Here is a 12,878-nt window from a genome sequence, read left to right as displayed (position 1 = left end):
CTGTTGTATTACTGTTCGCATAAATGAACCATATTGTGTTTACTCAACCTATTAGCCAGTAACGTCTATAGGTGGCAGTAGCAAATAACGAACCGAAGATTAGTTGTCTGTCAAAATTCCTGGAGAGTTGTAAAATACGAACCGGAGTATGGTTTCAGCAATTTCGCATGTTTGCCAACTAGCACTTTCAAAAACAGTAATCTCAAGATAAAACAACTAATTATCGCTACTATACACAATATATAGGTTAACTCATGACATTATAGACGTACTTAAAGTCAGACTTGGAGTTATTATTGTGTTCAATCTTGAATCCAAATCCAACTGGTGTGTGAATCCATGACGTGAATTGTAGACGCCATGACAGTTTTCTCCAAACTGTCAGTTTGTTCTCTCGAGGAGGCGGGTAAAATGTAAACATACAAATTATCTCTCATGCAAATTCGTCTAATGTAATAGTTTTAAAGCCATTCACTAAGCAATATTTTGTCGACTGTTTGCAAACTTTGCATTCTATTAATTTAACGTTGTGTTGTTTGATAAAGTTGGCGCTATTTTGTTGAATGATTAGTTGACCGTTAGCTAACTTTCTAGATAACGTTAGCTGCTAGCTAGATTAGCTAACAACAAGTTTAAAAAAAACAATAGTTATTTCGTGATCATCAAATAATGCAGTGCTCTAAAAACGAATTAACGAAACATTTAGTTTTGTTACAGAATGGAAGACTATGAACAGTTCATACAACGCCGACTTTACGAACTGAAAAGGAAGGATAGCAACGACAACAACAAGAACCAACGCCGGACACTGGAATCACCATGTACTCGCCACGGATCATCAGCTATCCGTTTCCATGGCATACCCATCCTTCCTCCATTGGTAAGGCTTCTTGTTGCTGTATAACTCTATGGATATCACCACTTACATGTTACATGTTATGTTGCCTGTGAGGAATGATGGAGCTAGTTATATGCTAGCCAGGGAACCAGTCTTTTTGCACGACAATTCCATACGGAGTTGGAAAGAGCAGAGAAGACTTGGCACCCAGCTAGGTATTTATAGTCTTATATTTTAACCTACTGTTAAAATCATTATTAGCAAGGGCTTTGCTGCGACTATATGGTATATGCATATTACTTTCTTTTTTGGGCATATCATTATTAAGATATCTATCATTATTATTTTGATATCTATCATTATTATTATGATATCTATCATTATTATTATGATATCTATCATTTTTATTATGATATCTATCATTATTATTATGATATCTATCATTATTAAGACCCACCTCTCATGGCAAGACAAATATTTGAGTCCCAAATGGCACCCTATTCCCTATGTAAGCCCTATGGGTCCTGGTCAAAAGTAGTGTACTGTAAAGGGAATAGGGGGACATAGACAAAGTCTGACTGTGTTGCCACTCCCAGCTCACAGGAGTTCAAAGAGAAGAGATGCAGAGACACAGAGAGGCAGCCAAGAGGACTACGGATAGGAGGAAGACTCAGCCCTCTGAGACGAGGATGTCCTACGTTCAGAACATTCTACACAGTGTTCAGGTAAATCCACATGGATTTTAAGTCAAATAAGGCTGGTTTCCCAGACGCAGATGAACATTATTGGAGAATCTCTAATGAAATATTTTTTTTGTGCAGGCCGAGGCTGGGAAACGGTCCCATATAATTTAATTGTACACTCCTGCTACTTCAGCTAACTTAATGTATTGCCTAGCCTTTAAGGTGAAAAGTATGTATTTATGTCATATGATTGTTTTCATTTCTCACCTTTCCTGTTATGGTCATGTTTAAAAAAAAAAATGTTTTCTATCTGGTATTCTAGCTGAGGCAAGCACCAACACTGGAGGAGTTCTTTCAGGGTGAACCAGGACTAACGGCAGCCAAAACCACCAACCTACACCACAGCAATGTCTGCCAGGTTCTAGCGTCGCAGAATGATGATGTCACCGAGACCAAGAACAGCTTGCCGGGGTCGTACTCCCCACCAACCTTAACCGTCATGCATGATGGGAAAGCAGGCATCCTCGTCCGAGGTCCTCCCATGACGTCGACAGCCTACGGCGCCTTCACAACGAATCACCTTACAACTCTCCATAACACCACCACTGTGAGGGAAACCTTCCTAGATAAGCTGGTCTGTGACCCAATGACACCTTCTCTAGCTAGAGAGACAACCACACACACCAACCAGGTTGTTCCACAAACAGAGACCCGGACCAGGGAGAGAATCTTGTATGACCAGGATAAGACCACCAATGCTGGGTGTGTTCTGGAGGAGGACCTGGGTTCAGGAGAAGCAGCGGTGGATCCTCTAGCTGACATCAGCCACCAGTCTTCAGAGACCCGGACCAGGGAGAGACTCTTGTATGACCAGGATAAGTCCACCAATGCTGGGTGTGTTCTGGAGGAGGACCTGGGTTCAGGAGAAGCAGCGGTGGATCCTCTAGCTGACATCAGCCACCAGTCTTCGGGGTACGTGACGTATGAAAACGCGGAGGCCACCTGTGTGTTGAGTCGGACCGAGGCTGGGGAGAGCATTATGTCAGGGCCTGAGGAGGGGACACCAGGTGGAACGGGGGGGGTTCTCCTACACAACACCTCCGATACAAACACAACCAAGGCATGTAATATCATCAGCCATCCTCCCATTGATGCTGAAGATCTGGAGGAGGGGTCGTCCCCGTGTGACGATGACCTCATAACCAGTGGCCCTGCAGATGAGGCGAGCGTGACGTCGTCCTGGTGTAATGACGTCATACCAGACTATTTAGAGGAAGCGTTGGGGACGTCGCCGCTACAGAGCAACGATATCGCACCTCCTGTAGAAGACCGCATAGCAAGTCATCCAGGAAAGAAGTGTGGCACTGCTAATATTGTCACTTTCCCCCAGCATCAAGCCTCATCACTATCAGACCGTCCTGAACCCAAGATTGTAGTGACATGTCCTCAGGCTGAGGCCTCAACACCGGACCTCTGCAAACCAGATCAGGCTTCAGACTTAGACCTGGAACGACCGGAGGGACCATACCGGCTTAGCCTCCAGACTCTTCTAAAGAAATCCCAGGCAGTTTTGGAACGCCCCAAACCAGGCAGGAACCAGCCAGAATCAGAACCAAAGAGCCAGACTGGAGATGTAGACTTGGACCCGGAATCGGAACCAGTGGCAGGGCCGTACCGTCTCAGCCTTCAGACCCTGCTGAAAAAGTCCCAGGAGCACCGGAGACGCCAGCGTCAGCTGAAGAACCAGGCCAAGACCTCTACTTGTCCTACCAGGTGAGAGTTTTTGATGTTATTTTATTCATCTGTTTTATTGACTTCTGTTTGTTGTATTCAGGTAAGAGGGGCAGACGTATTAGAGGGTTTTAAATCACATTTGAAAACCCATCTTTTTAGCATGGCTTTTAGTCAGTGGTTTTACTGTTATTTTAGACATATTTTTTTGTATTAATCTCCTTTTTTTGCAGTCTGTTTTTTATCTCCTTCATTTGAATGTTTTTACTGTAAAGTTTGTTGTGATTTTATATGCAATTTAAATAGTACTTTATTGTAGGACCCAGGAGGCCTCGACACACCAGAAGATGGAGGAGGAGATCAGTTTCTCAGACAAGGAGAATGAGGAGTTCCTCCAGTCAGGGAGAGTGATGGCGGAGGGAAGGAAAACCCGGGACAGGGATTGGAGAAAGGATCATCTGGGAATGGGAGTCCAGTTTTCCAGACCGCCACCACTAGAGATATTCCCTAAGGAAGCGTGGGTTCAACGTGAGGAGGAGAAGGCGAGCTCTAGGATTGTGGAAAGAATGGGACTCAACGAAAAAGGATGTCATGAAAGAATATTGAAGGAATTGGAAGCTGGAAATGGCCCTTCACATTTGGTTGGTCGAGAAGGAAACACCCAATCCCAATCTCCTCCAGGAGTGGACATTGATGCTGGCTCGGCAGCCGAAGACATCCAGCTACACCTCTCACCAGACATCCAGCTACACCTCTCACCAGACATACAGCTACCCCTCTCACCAGACATCCAGCTACACCTCTCACCAGACGTCACAGCAGCACCGTCAAAGCTAATGGAGAACCTTCCACATCCTATCTCAGCCTCCATAACCCAGAAATCATTCTACCTAGTCAGGGAGAAGAGCTCTACCCTGCCGAGGCCTTCCTCTCTGGGGGGTAGTAGGTTCCAGACCGTCCCTACCCCCCAGTTTAGTATGAGCCCTATCCGCTGTAAGAGTAAAGGAAACAGTGGGGGAGGAGGGCGTGGCACCCCCAAGAGGCAGATCCTGGTAAACACACCTTTGAATGTAGACAACGAGGTGGGGTCGGTGACTGGGCAGGAAAAGAATGATGCTCGGGACCAAAGGCATCTGCACAGAGCGCCCCTAGTGGCTGGGGGTGGTGCAACACCTATGCGTAGGAGCTCAGACCAGGCAGAACAGATAGCTCAGCTGGAGCTCAACCTGTCCAGCCTCAAAATACTGATCTCAGACCTGGAGTCCACGTTCACAGAGACACCAGAGAGCCACCAGACACACAACAACAGCCAGACGGATAATATAGACCAACAACACAAATACATGGACGACCACACACCTGACAGCCAGGCCTTACAGAGAACAGGGAACCAGACACACAACAACAGCCAGACTGATAATAGTAGTAACCTTACCATGGATCCGCCACATAAATACATGGACTACCATACACCTGAGAGTCAGGCAGAGAGTAACCTTACTGACAGTGAGAAAGGAAGAGGGGATGGAGGTCAGAGGTCAGCTGATAAGATGGCGGTGGTCCCCTGTAGAGTCCAGTGGTGTGACAGCGTACCTCCATTGGTCAAGGAGGTGGAGATCACTGTTACAACGGGTTACAAAAGACAAGATGGTCGCCAGCAGCAGCCTCTTGCAGCGGGCCTCGTCACCTCCCTCACTCAGAAGAGGAGAGTTCCTGACGTGTTCCGGAAGGTTCCATATGATGTCATCAAGGTTCCATCGGAAGTTATCAAGGTTCGGAATGACGTCGTCAATATTCCGTCATCACACAAAACACCTTTCTCCGTCCTCTCAGACGCCAGTGACAACCAGCACCAGCGAATGGAGTGGAAGAGTTATCTGGAGGACCCTGCCCACTTCCAATCCATCAACCAATCGTATGACGTGGACACGCCCTCAGGGCTCTGGCTCCAGGGAGGGTCAGGGTCAGAGGGGTCGTTGAAAGGTCATGACCCCGCGGGGAAGCAGCTGACCCCTGAGAACGGAGGTGGTGGTCAGGGAGGGGCGTCAAGGGCCAAACGTAGACTGGTCATGCACACGACAGAGGGGAACAGGGGACAAGGACGAAGAGAGGTGATGAACAGGCCTCACTCCAGTACTCCTAAAGGTAAGGCCAGCTAATGTCCACAGTGGATTTAGATTAGGATGTCTTCCTGGATGGTTATCTCAAACTTCATTCAATATTTTCTCAATACATTATATAACATTCAGTGGCTCCAAACTCAAATAAGCATTTTATGCTGTTTATTCATTCATTATAAAGGCAACAAGTGCAGAACAAACGTTTGTCAATCCATAATATCCCTGAATAAGAGTCTGTAAATCACATCAGAGCCCTAGCTAGCCCTTCCTGTCTGACTGTTACCCGTCTCCCTCCTAGCTGCTGTGCGGTCACACAGTGTGGAGAACCAGCAGGTGGGATCCTGTTCCAGTCAGGAGAACCAGCAGCTCCAGCTGAAGCAGACCCATGCAGCCCAAGTCAGAGCCCTGAAGGAGGAGCAGAGGAGACAGCAGCAACAACTACTGCAGGTGAGAGAGACCGCTGACCACCACCTCAGTATGACCACAGTATTACTACAATACAACCTCTTACAGGTTTGGGCTCAATACAGTTTCACTTCCAGTCAAATCAGAAAGTAAACCAAATTCCAATTCCACATATCCTCATTGAAAAGCTTTGAAGATAATTAGTCATTGGAATTTCTGTGTACTTCCTGAATTGACCAGCATTAAAAGGGAATTGACCCCAACCCTGACCTCTAAACAATTGATGAAAAGCAACAACTACTGCAGGTGAGAGAGAAGGAGGGAGAGAGAGAGAGAGAGAGGGAGGGAGAGAGAGAGAGAGAGGGAGAGAGAGGGAGGGAGGGGGAGAGAGAGAGGGAGGGGGAGGGAGAGAGAGCGCTGGACCGCAATATGACCACTACACTAGCAACTCCAATAACTGTGACATCTAACCAAGGTCACCTATAAACCCATCTAGATGGCACCTGTATCCCTCCCTGTCTGCTTCTCTCTCTCAATTCCTCCCTCTCCCTCCCTCTCTCTCAATTCCTCCCTCCCTCTCTCTCAATTCCTCCCTCCCTCTCTCTCAATTCCTCCCTCTCCCTCCCTCTCTCTCAATTCCTCCCTCCCTCTCTCTCAATTCCTCCCTCCCTCTCTCTCAATTCCTCCCTCCCTCTCTCTCAATTCCTCCCTCCCTCTCTCTCAATTCCTCCCTCTCCCTCTCTCTCAATTCCTCCCTCTCTCTCAATTCCTCTCTCTCCCTCTCTCTCTCAATTCCTCTCCCTCCCTCTCTCTGATTCTCGCCCAGCTTGTGCTGTTACATCAACCTCAATGTTCCTCAAAAGAGAGACAGGTATTTCAGCTTAATTACATCCTCTCACACACACACACACACACACACACACACACACACACACACACACACACACACACACACACACACACACACACACACACACACACACACACACACAGTTTGTGCAGACTGCAGACATATGCCCATTATAAGAGACCTTGAAACTCTCCTCCAGTTTTAAGGACCAGGGAGAGATTCTACTATAAATGTTTGATTGGAGCCCTGAGGAAGAGTGGCTGAGTTTGGTTACCTCAGTGTGTGTGTGTGTGTGTGTGTGTTAAACCCAAGGACAACCAACATGTTAGCTGGCATCCATTCCTTGTATTTCAAATGACATTTTATGCGCCGAATACAACAGGTATAGACCTCACAGTGAAATGCTTACTGACAAGCCCTTATCCAACAATGTAGTTCAAGAAATAGAAAATATTTACTAAATTAACTAAAGTAAAAACATAAATGAAAGTAACATAAGAAAATGACATAACAATAATGAGGCTATATACAGGGGACACCGGTACCGAGTCAGTATGCGGGGGTACAGGTTAGTCAAGGTCATTTGTACATGTAGGTGGGGGTAAAGTTGCTATGCATAGATAATAAACAGCGAGTAGCAGCGGTGTAAAAACAAAGGTGGGGGGGTCAACGTAAATAGTCCGGGTGGCCATTTGATTATTTGTTCAGCAGTCTTATGGCTTGGGGGTAGAATCTGTTAAGGAGCCTTTTGGATCTAGACTTGGCTCTCTGGTACCGCTTGCCGTGCGGTAGAAGATAAAACAGTCTATGACTAGGATGACTGGAGTCTTTGACCATTTTTTGGGCCTTCCTCTGACACCACCTACTATATAGGTCCTGGATGGCAGGAAGCTTGGCCCCAAAAATGTACTGGGTCGTAGACATTGCCCTCTGTAATGCCTTACGGTCAGATGCCGAGCAGTTGCCATACCAGGCGGTGAAGCAACCAGTCAGGATGCTCTCGATGGTGCAACTGTAGAACTTTATGAGGATCTGGGGACCCATGCCAAATCTTTTCAGTCTCCTGAAGGGGAAAAGGTTTTGTCGTACCCTCTTCACAACTGTCTTGGTATGTTTGGACCATGATAGTTTGTTGGTGATGTGGACAGCAAGGAATTTGAAACTCTCGACCCGCTCCACTACAGCCTCGTTGATGTTAATGGGGGCATCTTTGGCCCTCCTTTTCCTGTAGTCCAAGATCAGCTCCTTTGTCTTGATCATGTTGAGGGAGAGGTTGTTATCCTGGCACCACACTGCCAGGTCTCTGACCTCCTCCCTATAGGCCGTCTCATTGTTGTCGGTGATCAGGCCTATCACTGTTGTGTCGTCTGCAAACTTAATGATGGTGTTGGAGTCGTACCTGGCCACGCAGTCGTGGGTGAACAGGGAGTACAAGAGGGGACTGAGCACGCACACCTGAGGGGCTCCAGTGTTGAGGATCAGCGTGGCAGATGTGTTGTTACCTACCCTCACCACCTGGGGGCAGCCATTCAGGAAGTCCAGAATCCAGTTGCAGAGGGAGGTGTTTAGTCCCAGGGTCCTTAGCTTAGTGATGAGCTTGGAGGGCACTATGGTGTTGAACGCTGAGCTGTAGTCAATGAACAGCATTCTCATGTAGATGTTCATTTTGTCCAGGTGAGAAAGGACAATGTGGAGTGTGATTGAGATTGCATCATCTGTGGATCTGTTGGGGCGGTATGTGAATTGGAGTGGGTCTAGGGTATCCGGGAGGATGCTGTTGATGTGAGCCATGACCAGCCTTTCAAAGCACTTCATGGCTACCGATGTGAGTGCTACGGGGTGGAAATCATTTAGGCAGGTTACCTTCCGTCTGTGTGTGCCTGTGTAGCTCTAACACCATCATTAACATAAAGCTGTTTAATAATAAAACCTTTGTCTTCTCCCCTCCATCATTGATGATGTGTTGCCTGTAACAGGAGGTTAGCTGGGCCGTGGACAGAGAGATGGAGGGAGACAGGGATGTAGGGTAGCTGGGATGGAAGGAAGGAGGCAGAGGGGGTATATGACACAGAAAAGGAGACGATCATTAGTTTAATTCATGAGGGGTGCTGGTTAAGTGCCAGATAGTCGCTCTGAGCACTGATGGTCCTCTCTCTCTCTTTTTTACTTTTTCTCTCATTCTTCTCTCATTCCTCTCTCTCTTTCTTTTTCTCTCATTCTCTCATTCCTCTCTCTCTCATTCCTCTATCTCTCTCTCTCTCTCATCCCTCTCTCTCTCTCTCTCATTCCTTTCCTCTCTCTCTCTCTCATTCCTTTCCTCTCTCTCTCTCTCTCATTCCTCTCTCTCTCTCATTCCTCTCTCTCTTATTCCTCTGTCTCTCATTCCCCTCTCTCTCTCTCTCTCTCTCTCATTCCTCTCTCTCTCTCTCTCATTCCTCTCTCTCTCTCTCTCTCATTCCTCTCTCTCTCTCTCTCTCTCTCTCTCTCTCTCTCTCTCTCTCTCTCTCATTCCTCTCTCTCTCATTTCTCTCTCTCTCTCTCATTCCTCTCTCTCTCTCATTCCTCTCTCGCTCTCTCTCTCTCTCTCATTCCTCTCTCTCTCTCTCTCTCTCTCTCTCTCTCTCTCATTCCTCTCTCTCTCATTCCTCTCTCCTGTCTGTTAGATGCTGGCTGTACGTTACCAGCTACTCCAGAGTTTGTCCTTCCCTGTGTCCTCCTGCCCCACATCCAGCTCACGTCTAGGGGACAACACGACCTCTCTCCTCCCCCTTTCTTCCATCCCTCTGTCCTCCATCCCCCTGTCCATCCCTCTGTTCTCCCCCTCACCAGGATCCCTCCTTTCAGACCCAGACTCCCCCCCACCAGGATCCCTCCTTTCAGACCCAGACTCCCCCTCACGGGTAAATTCAATTCACACCTGACTGACTTTGTATATTTGGATCATCAGTTTATAATCAACAAGTGAGAAGCACAACAGTTGATTCAAGTCAGGGTGCAGGTGTGTGTGTGTGTCTGTGTCTGTGTGCAGGTGAGTGTGTGTGTGTGTACGTGCATGTCTACAGCTACAGTTGGCCACCAGCTGAAAGGACGATGAGATTCTTGGTGGGAAATTAATTGGTTGTCATTGACGGAATTGGTATTTCTCCCTCCTCTCTCCCCACCCCCCTCCTCTCTCCCCACCCCCCTCCTCTCTCCCCACCCCCCTCCTCTCTCCCCACCCCCCTCGTCTCTCTCCACCCCCCTCGTCTCTCTCCACCCCCCTCGTCTCTCCCCACCCCCCTCGTCCCTCCCCCCTCCTCTCTCCCCACCCCCTCGTCCCTCCCCACCCCCCTCGTTTCCCCATCCCCCTTGTCTCTCCCCACCCCCCCTCGTCTCTCCCCACCCCCCTCGTCTCTCCTCAGTCTCCCAGGTGTCTGTCTGTGTGTTTTGGCCCCCTGGTGGCAGCAGCAGTGAAGGGATACCTAACCAGGAGGCTCCTACGCACAGAGAGAGTGGGACAGCTGCTATGTACCATCAAGGTGACACACACAGTCTCAGAAACACACAGCCCATTATGGGATTTATGGAAGATGTGATTTACGGATGTGTGTTTAATCATTTATTTTCGCTGTGTGTATGACTGTGTGTGTGCGCGTGTGTCCCCCCTCCCTCAGGACACGCAGCAGTTCCTGCAGTCCTTCCAGCCCCAGAGCCCTGGGAGAGACAGCAGGCAAGACCTGGTGCTGCAGGAGAGAGTCACACTGCAGGTAACTAACACACACAGTCTCTACACACACACACACACACACACACACACACACTCTGGCACGCACAACACAGTCTCTACACACACACACACACTCTGGCGTGCACAACACAGTCTCTACACACACAGACAGACTAATTCTCAGGAGTGGTGTCTTGTTCCAGCTCCGATCGGCACGTTATGAGGTCCAGGACATCTTCTGTCTGTCAGCAGGAGACAGGATGCAGATCATCAGCTGGGACAGACAGCTGGCCAGGGACAGGGAGATGAAACGCCAGGTAACCACTGGGGGGGGTGGGGGGGGTGGACAGACAGCTGGCCAGGGACAGGGAGATGAGACGCCAGGTAACCACCGGGGGGGGGGACAAGGAGAAGAGACGCCAGGTAACCACCTGGGGGGGGGGGCAGACAGCTGGCCAGGGACAGGGAGATGAAACACAAGGTAACCACCGGGGGAGCGCTGACAAGAGCATTGGTTTTTATGTAGTTTTTTTTTTTGGCCGTCTGGCTAACTCGTTTTGGTAGTTAAACCATCCGAGCATCAAGACCTGTGCCAAATACATTGTTTTTATGCACGTGAACTTGTGGATACCATTTTTATGTCTCTGTGTCAATTAGGAAGGGAGGTGGTTTTGCTAGCAGATACCATAGACTTCCAGTCATTATGCTAATGCTAGTTAGAAATTGCTGTAGCATTAGTTAGCAACATCTTTCAAACTGCACACAGAGACATGACCTCATCGGACTCTGGGGAAGAAGATAAAGGGCCTCATAGCCAAAATCCCTAAGTATCTCTACGTTAAAACTACAATCATGCATAGTGGTAATCAAAACATGTGTTACAAAATATATATATATATTGTACATGCATACAGAAGTACACAGATCAGCAGAATAAATCCAACAAATAGCATTTAGGTATCATGATGACGTTTGAGATATTTTGGGGCGCAGTTAGTTACTTCCTAGTGCACAATAAAGCCTCCAACATGAGATGCTTTGGGGTCTGGATAGAAAGATTAGGATTGAATGTAGAACAAATATACATCAGCATACACACATTTCAGGAGAGTTTGTGTATCAAACTGTGTGTGTGTTCGGGTCCACAGACTGGGGAAACGGGGTCGACCAGGGGGAAGAGTTCTCTGTCAGCTGCTACACAGAAGGCCTTGGAGAGGAAGAGAGGAGTCATGATGTGAGTCCTGCAATAGAAGATGTGTCACTAGACTAGATAGTTATTGTATATAAAACAGACATTGTCAGAGCAAGACAGCAAGTGTATGACTTGTATGTTCTGAGTTCAGGGTTATCAGTACAAGGTTAGAGTTGTGTTAATAAAATGTTTGGTTATAGAAGAGCCATACTTCTACCCAAGCTAGTACAGCCCAGGCAGTGACTATAGCCCAGGCAGTGACTATAGCCCAGGCAGTGACTACAGCCCAGGCAGTGACTACAGCCCAGGCAGTGACTACAGCCCAGCATAGTGATATTATGATACTAGTAAAAGAGTCCTACTGTCTCACTCATCAACCTATTGTTCCCCTCTCCTCTTCTCCCATCAGGAGGAAAGCGGCAGAGGGGCAGAGGGGGACTGGAGCTGTGGTTGTTGCTGGCCAGAAGGGCCCCCTGGCTGGGGCAGAGGGGAACGTCATGAAGCAGACACGTGGGTCTTTTCGACCCAACCCTCAAAGGGTCCCCAAGACCACCCAGTCCCGCAGATCTCGGTGAAGATGGTCTACTTATCGGGCTAAACTGGACCGGAACTGGGTCGTGTTCATTTTGGCACAGTGTAGCAAAACGTTTTGCACAGGAGAACGAAAACGAGCGTTTCTTATTGGACAAGTTCAGGCTCATATTCATTAGTGAAAATATTTTGGAAAATGAAAGTGTTTATCTTTCTTATTGGACAAGTTCAGGTAGTCCCTCCCTTGACCCAGGTAATGAATACTGTTGATACCTAAATATACACACACACACACACACACACAATCCATCTCACTTAACCCTAAAACAATACGCCCCTATGGGCCCTGGTCAAAGTAATGCACTATACAGGGAATAGGCTGCCATTTGGGATGCATGCATAGTGTTTCTTGCTAACCATCTGGAAAGTGTTGTATTTTAACTTGATTGTATTCTACAAAGGCACAACTCACTGCATTCAAATGCATCTTAGCTACTACATACTGTATGTGACAATCTATTCTTACCACAAGACCTCAGGACTTGTTTTTGGACACACTGTTCGTAATATGTTAGTTTTATACTATTTATATTTCCTATACCTGTTTGTGGTACGGTATTGGGATGGCAATGCAACCAAAGCCCAGAAAACCCAAGTCTAGTTTTGAAGGTCTGTTCTGAGTGTTCTGCTTTCCTACTGTTTTTGTTCTAAATTATTTAGAAGTGTTTTTTAATAAATGTTTTTATAAAAAATTTACTTGTCAGGTTGTTTGAATGTAAACTGAACAAAAATATAAACGCAACATTCAATAATTAATGATAT

General features: G+C 47.4%; 1 protein-coding gene across 4 annotated transcripts; it reads left to right on the top strand.

Moving 5' to 3' along the window:
- The first annotated feature begins 346 nt into the window (after positions 1–346).
- On the top strand, positions 347–12,816 carry LOC129844338 (uncharacterized). 4 transcript variants are annotated; one of them, XM_055912641.1, is made up of 12 exons: positions 347–413; positions 707–880; positions 1,435–1,563; positions 1,844–3,294; positions 3,572–5,397; positions 5,671–5,819; positions 9,291–9,527; positions 10,029–10,145; positions 10,281–10,373; positions 10,537–10,650; positions 11,482–11,567; positions 11,935–12,815. In XM_055912641.1, the coding sequence occupies exons 2-12, from the start codon at positions 719–721 to the stop codon at positions 12,098–12,100; spliced, it is 4,530 nt and encodes a 1,509-aa protein (XP_055768616.1). In that variant the 5' UTR covers positions 347–413; positions 707–718; the 3' UTR covers positions 12,101–12,815. The 4 variants fall into 4 exon arrangements, with proteins under 4 accessions (XP_055768616.1, XP_055768617.1, XP_055768618.1 ...); XM_055912642.1 differs by having other exon boundaries at positions 363–413; positions 718–880; XM_055912643.1 differs by lacking the exon at positions 347–413 and having other exon boundaries at positions 420–880; positions 3,572–3,980; positions 4,053–5,397; positions 11,935–12,816.
- Positions 12,817–12,878: the final 62 nt, after the last annotated feature.

Source organism: Salvelinus fontinalis, unplaced genomic scaffold (genome assembly GCF_029448725.1).
Source record: "Salvelinus fontinalis isolate EN_2023a unplaced genomic scaffold, ASM2944872v1 scaffold_0196, whole genome shotgun sequence".
Lineage (NCBI taxonomy): Eukaryota > Metazoa > Chordata > Actinopteri > Salmoniformes > Salmonidae > Salvelinus > Salvelinus fontinalis.
This window is presented reverse-complemented; position numbering and strand designations above follow the sequence as displayed.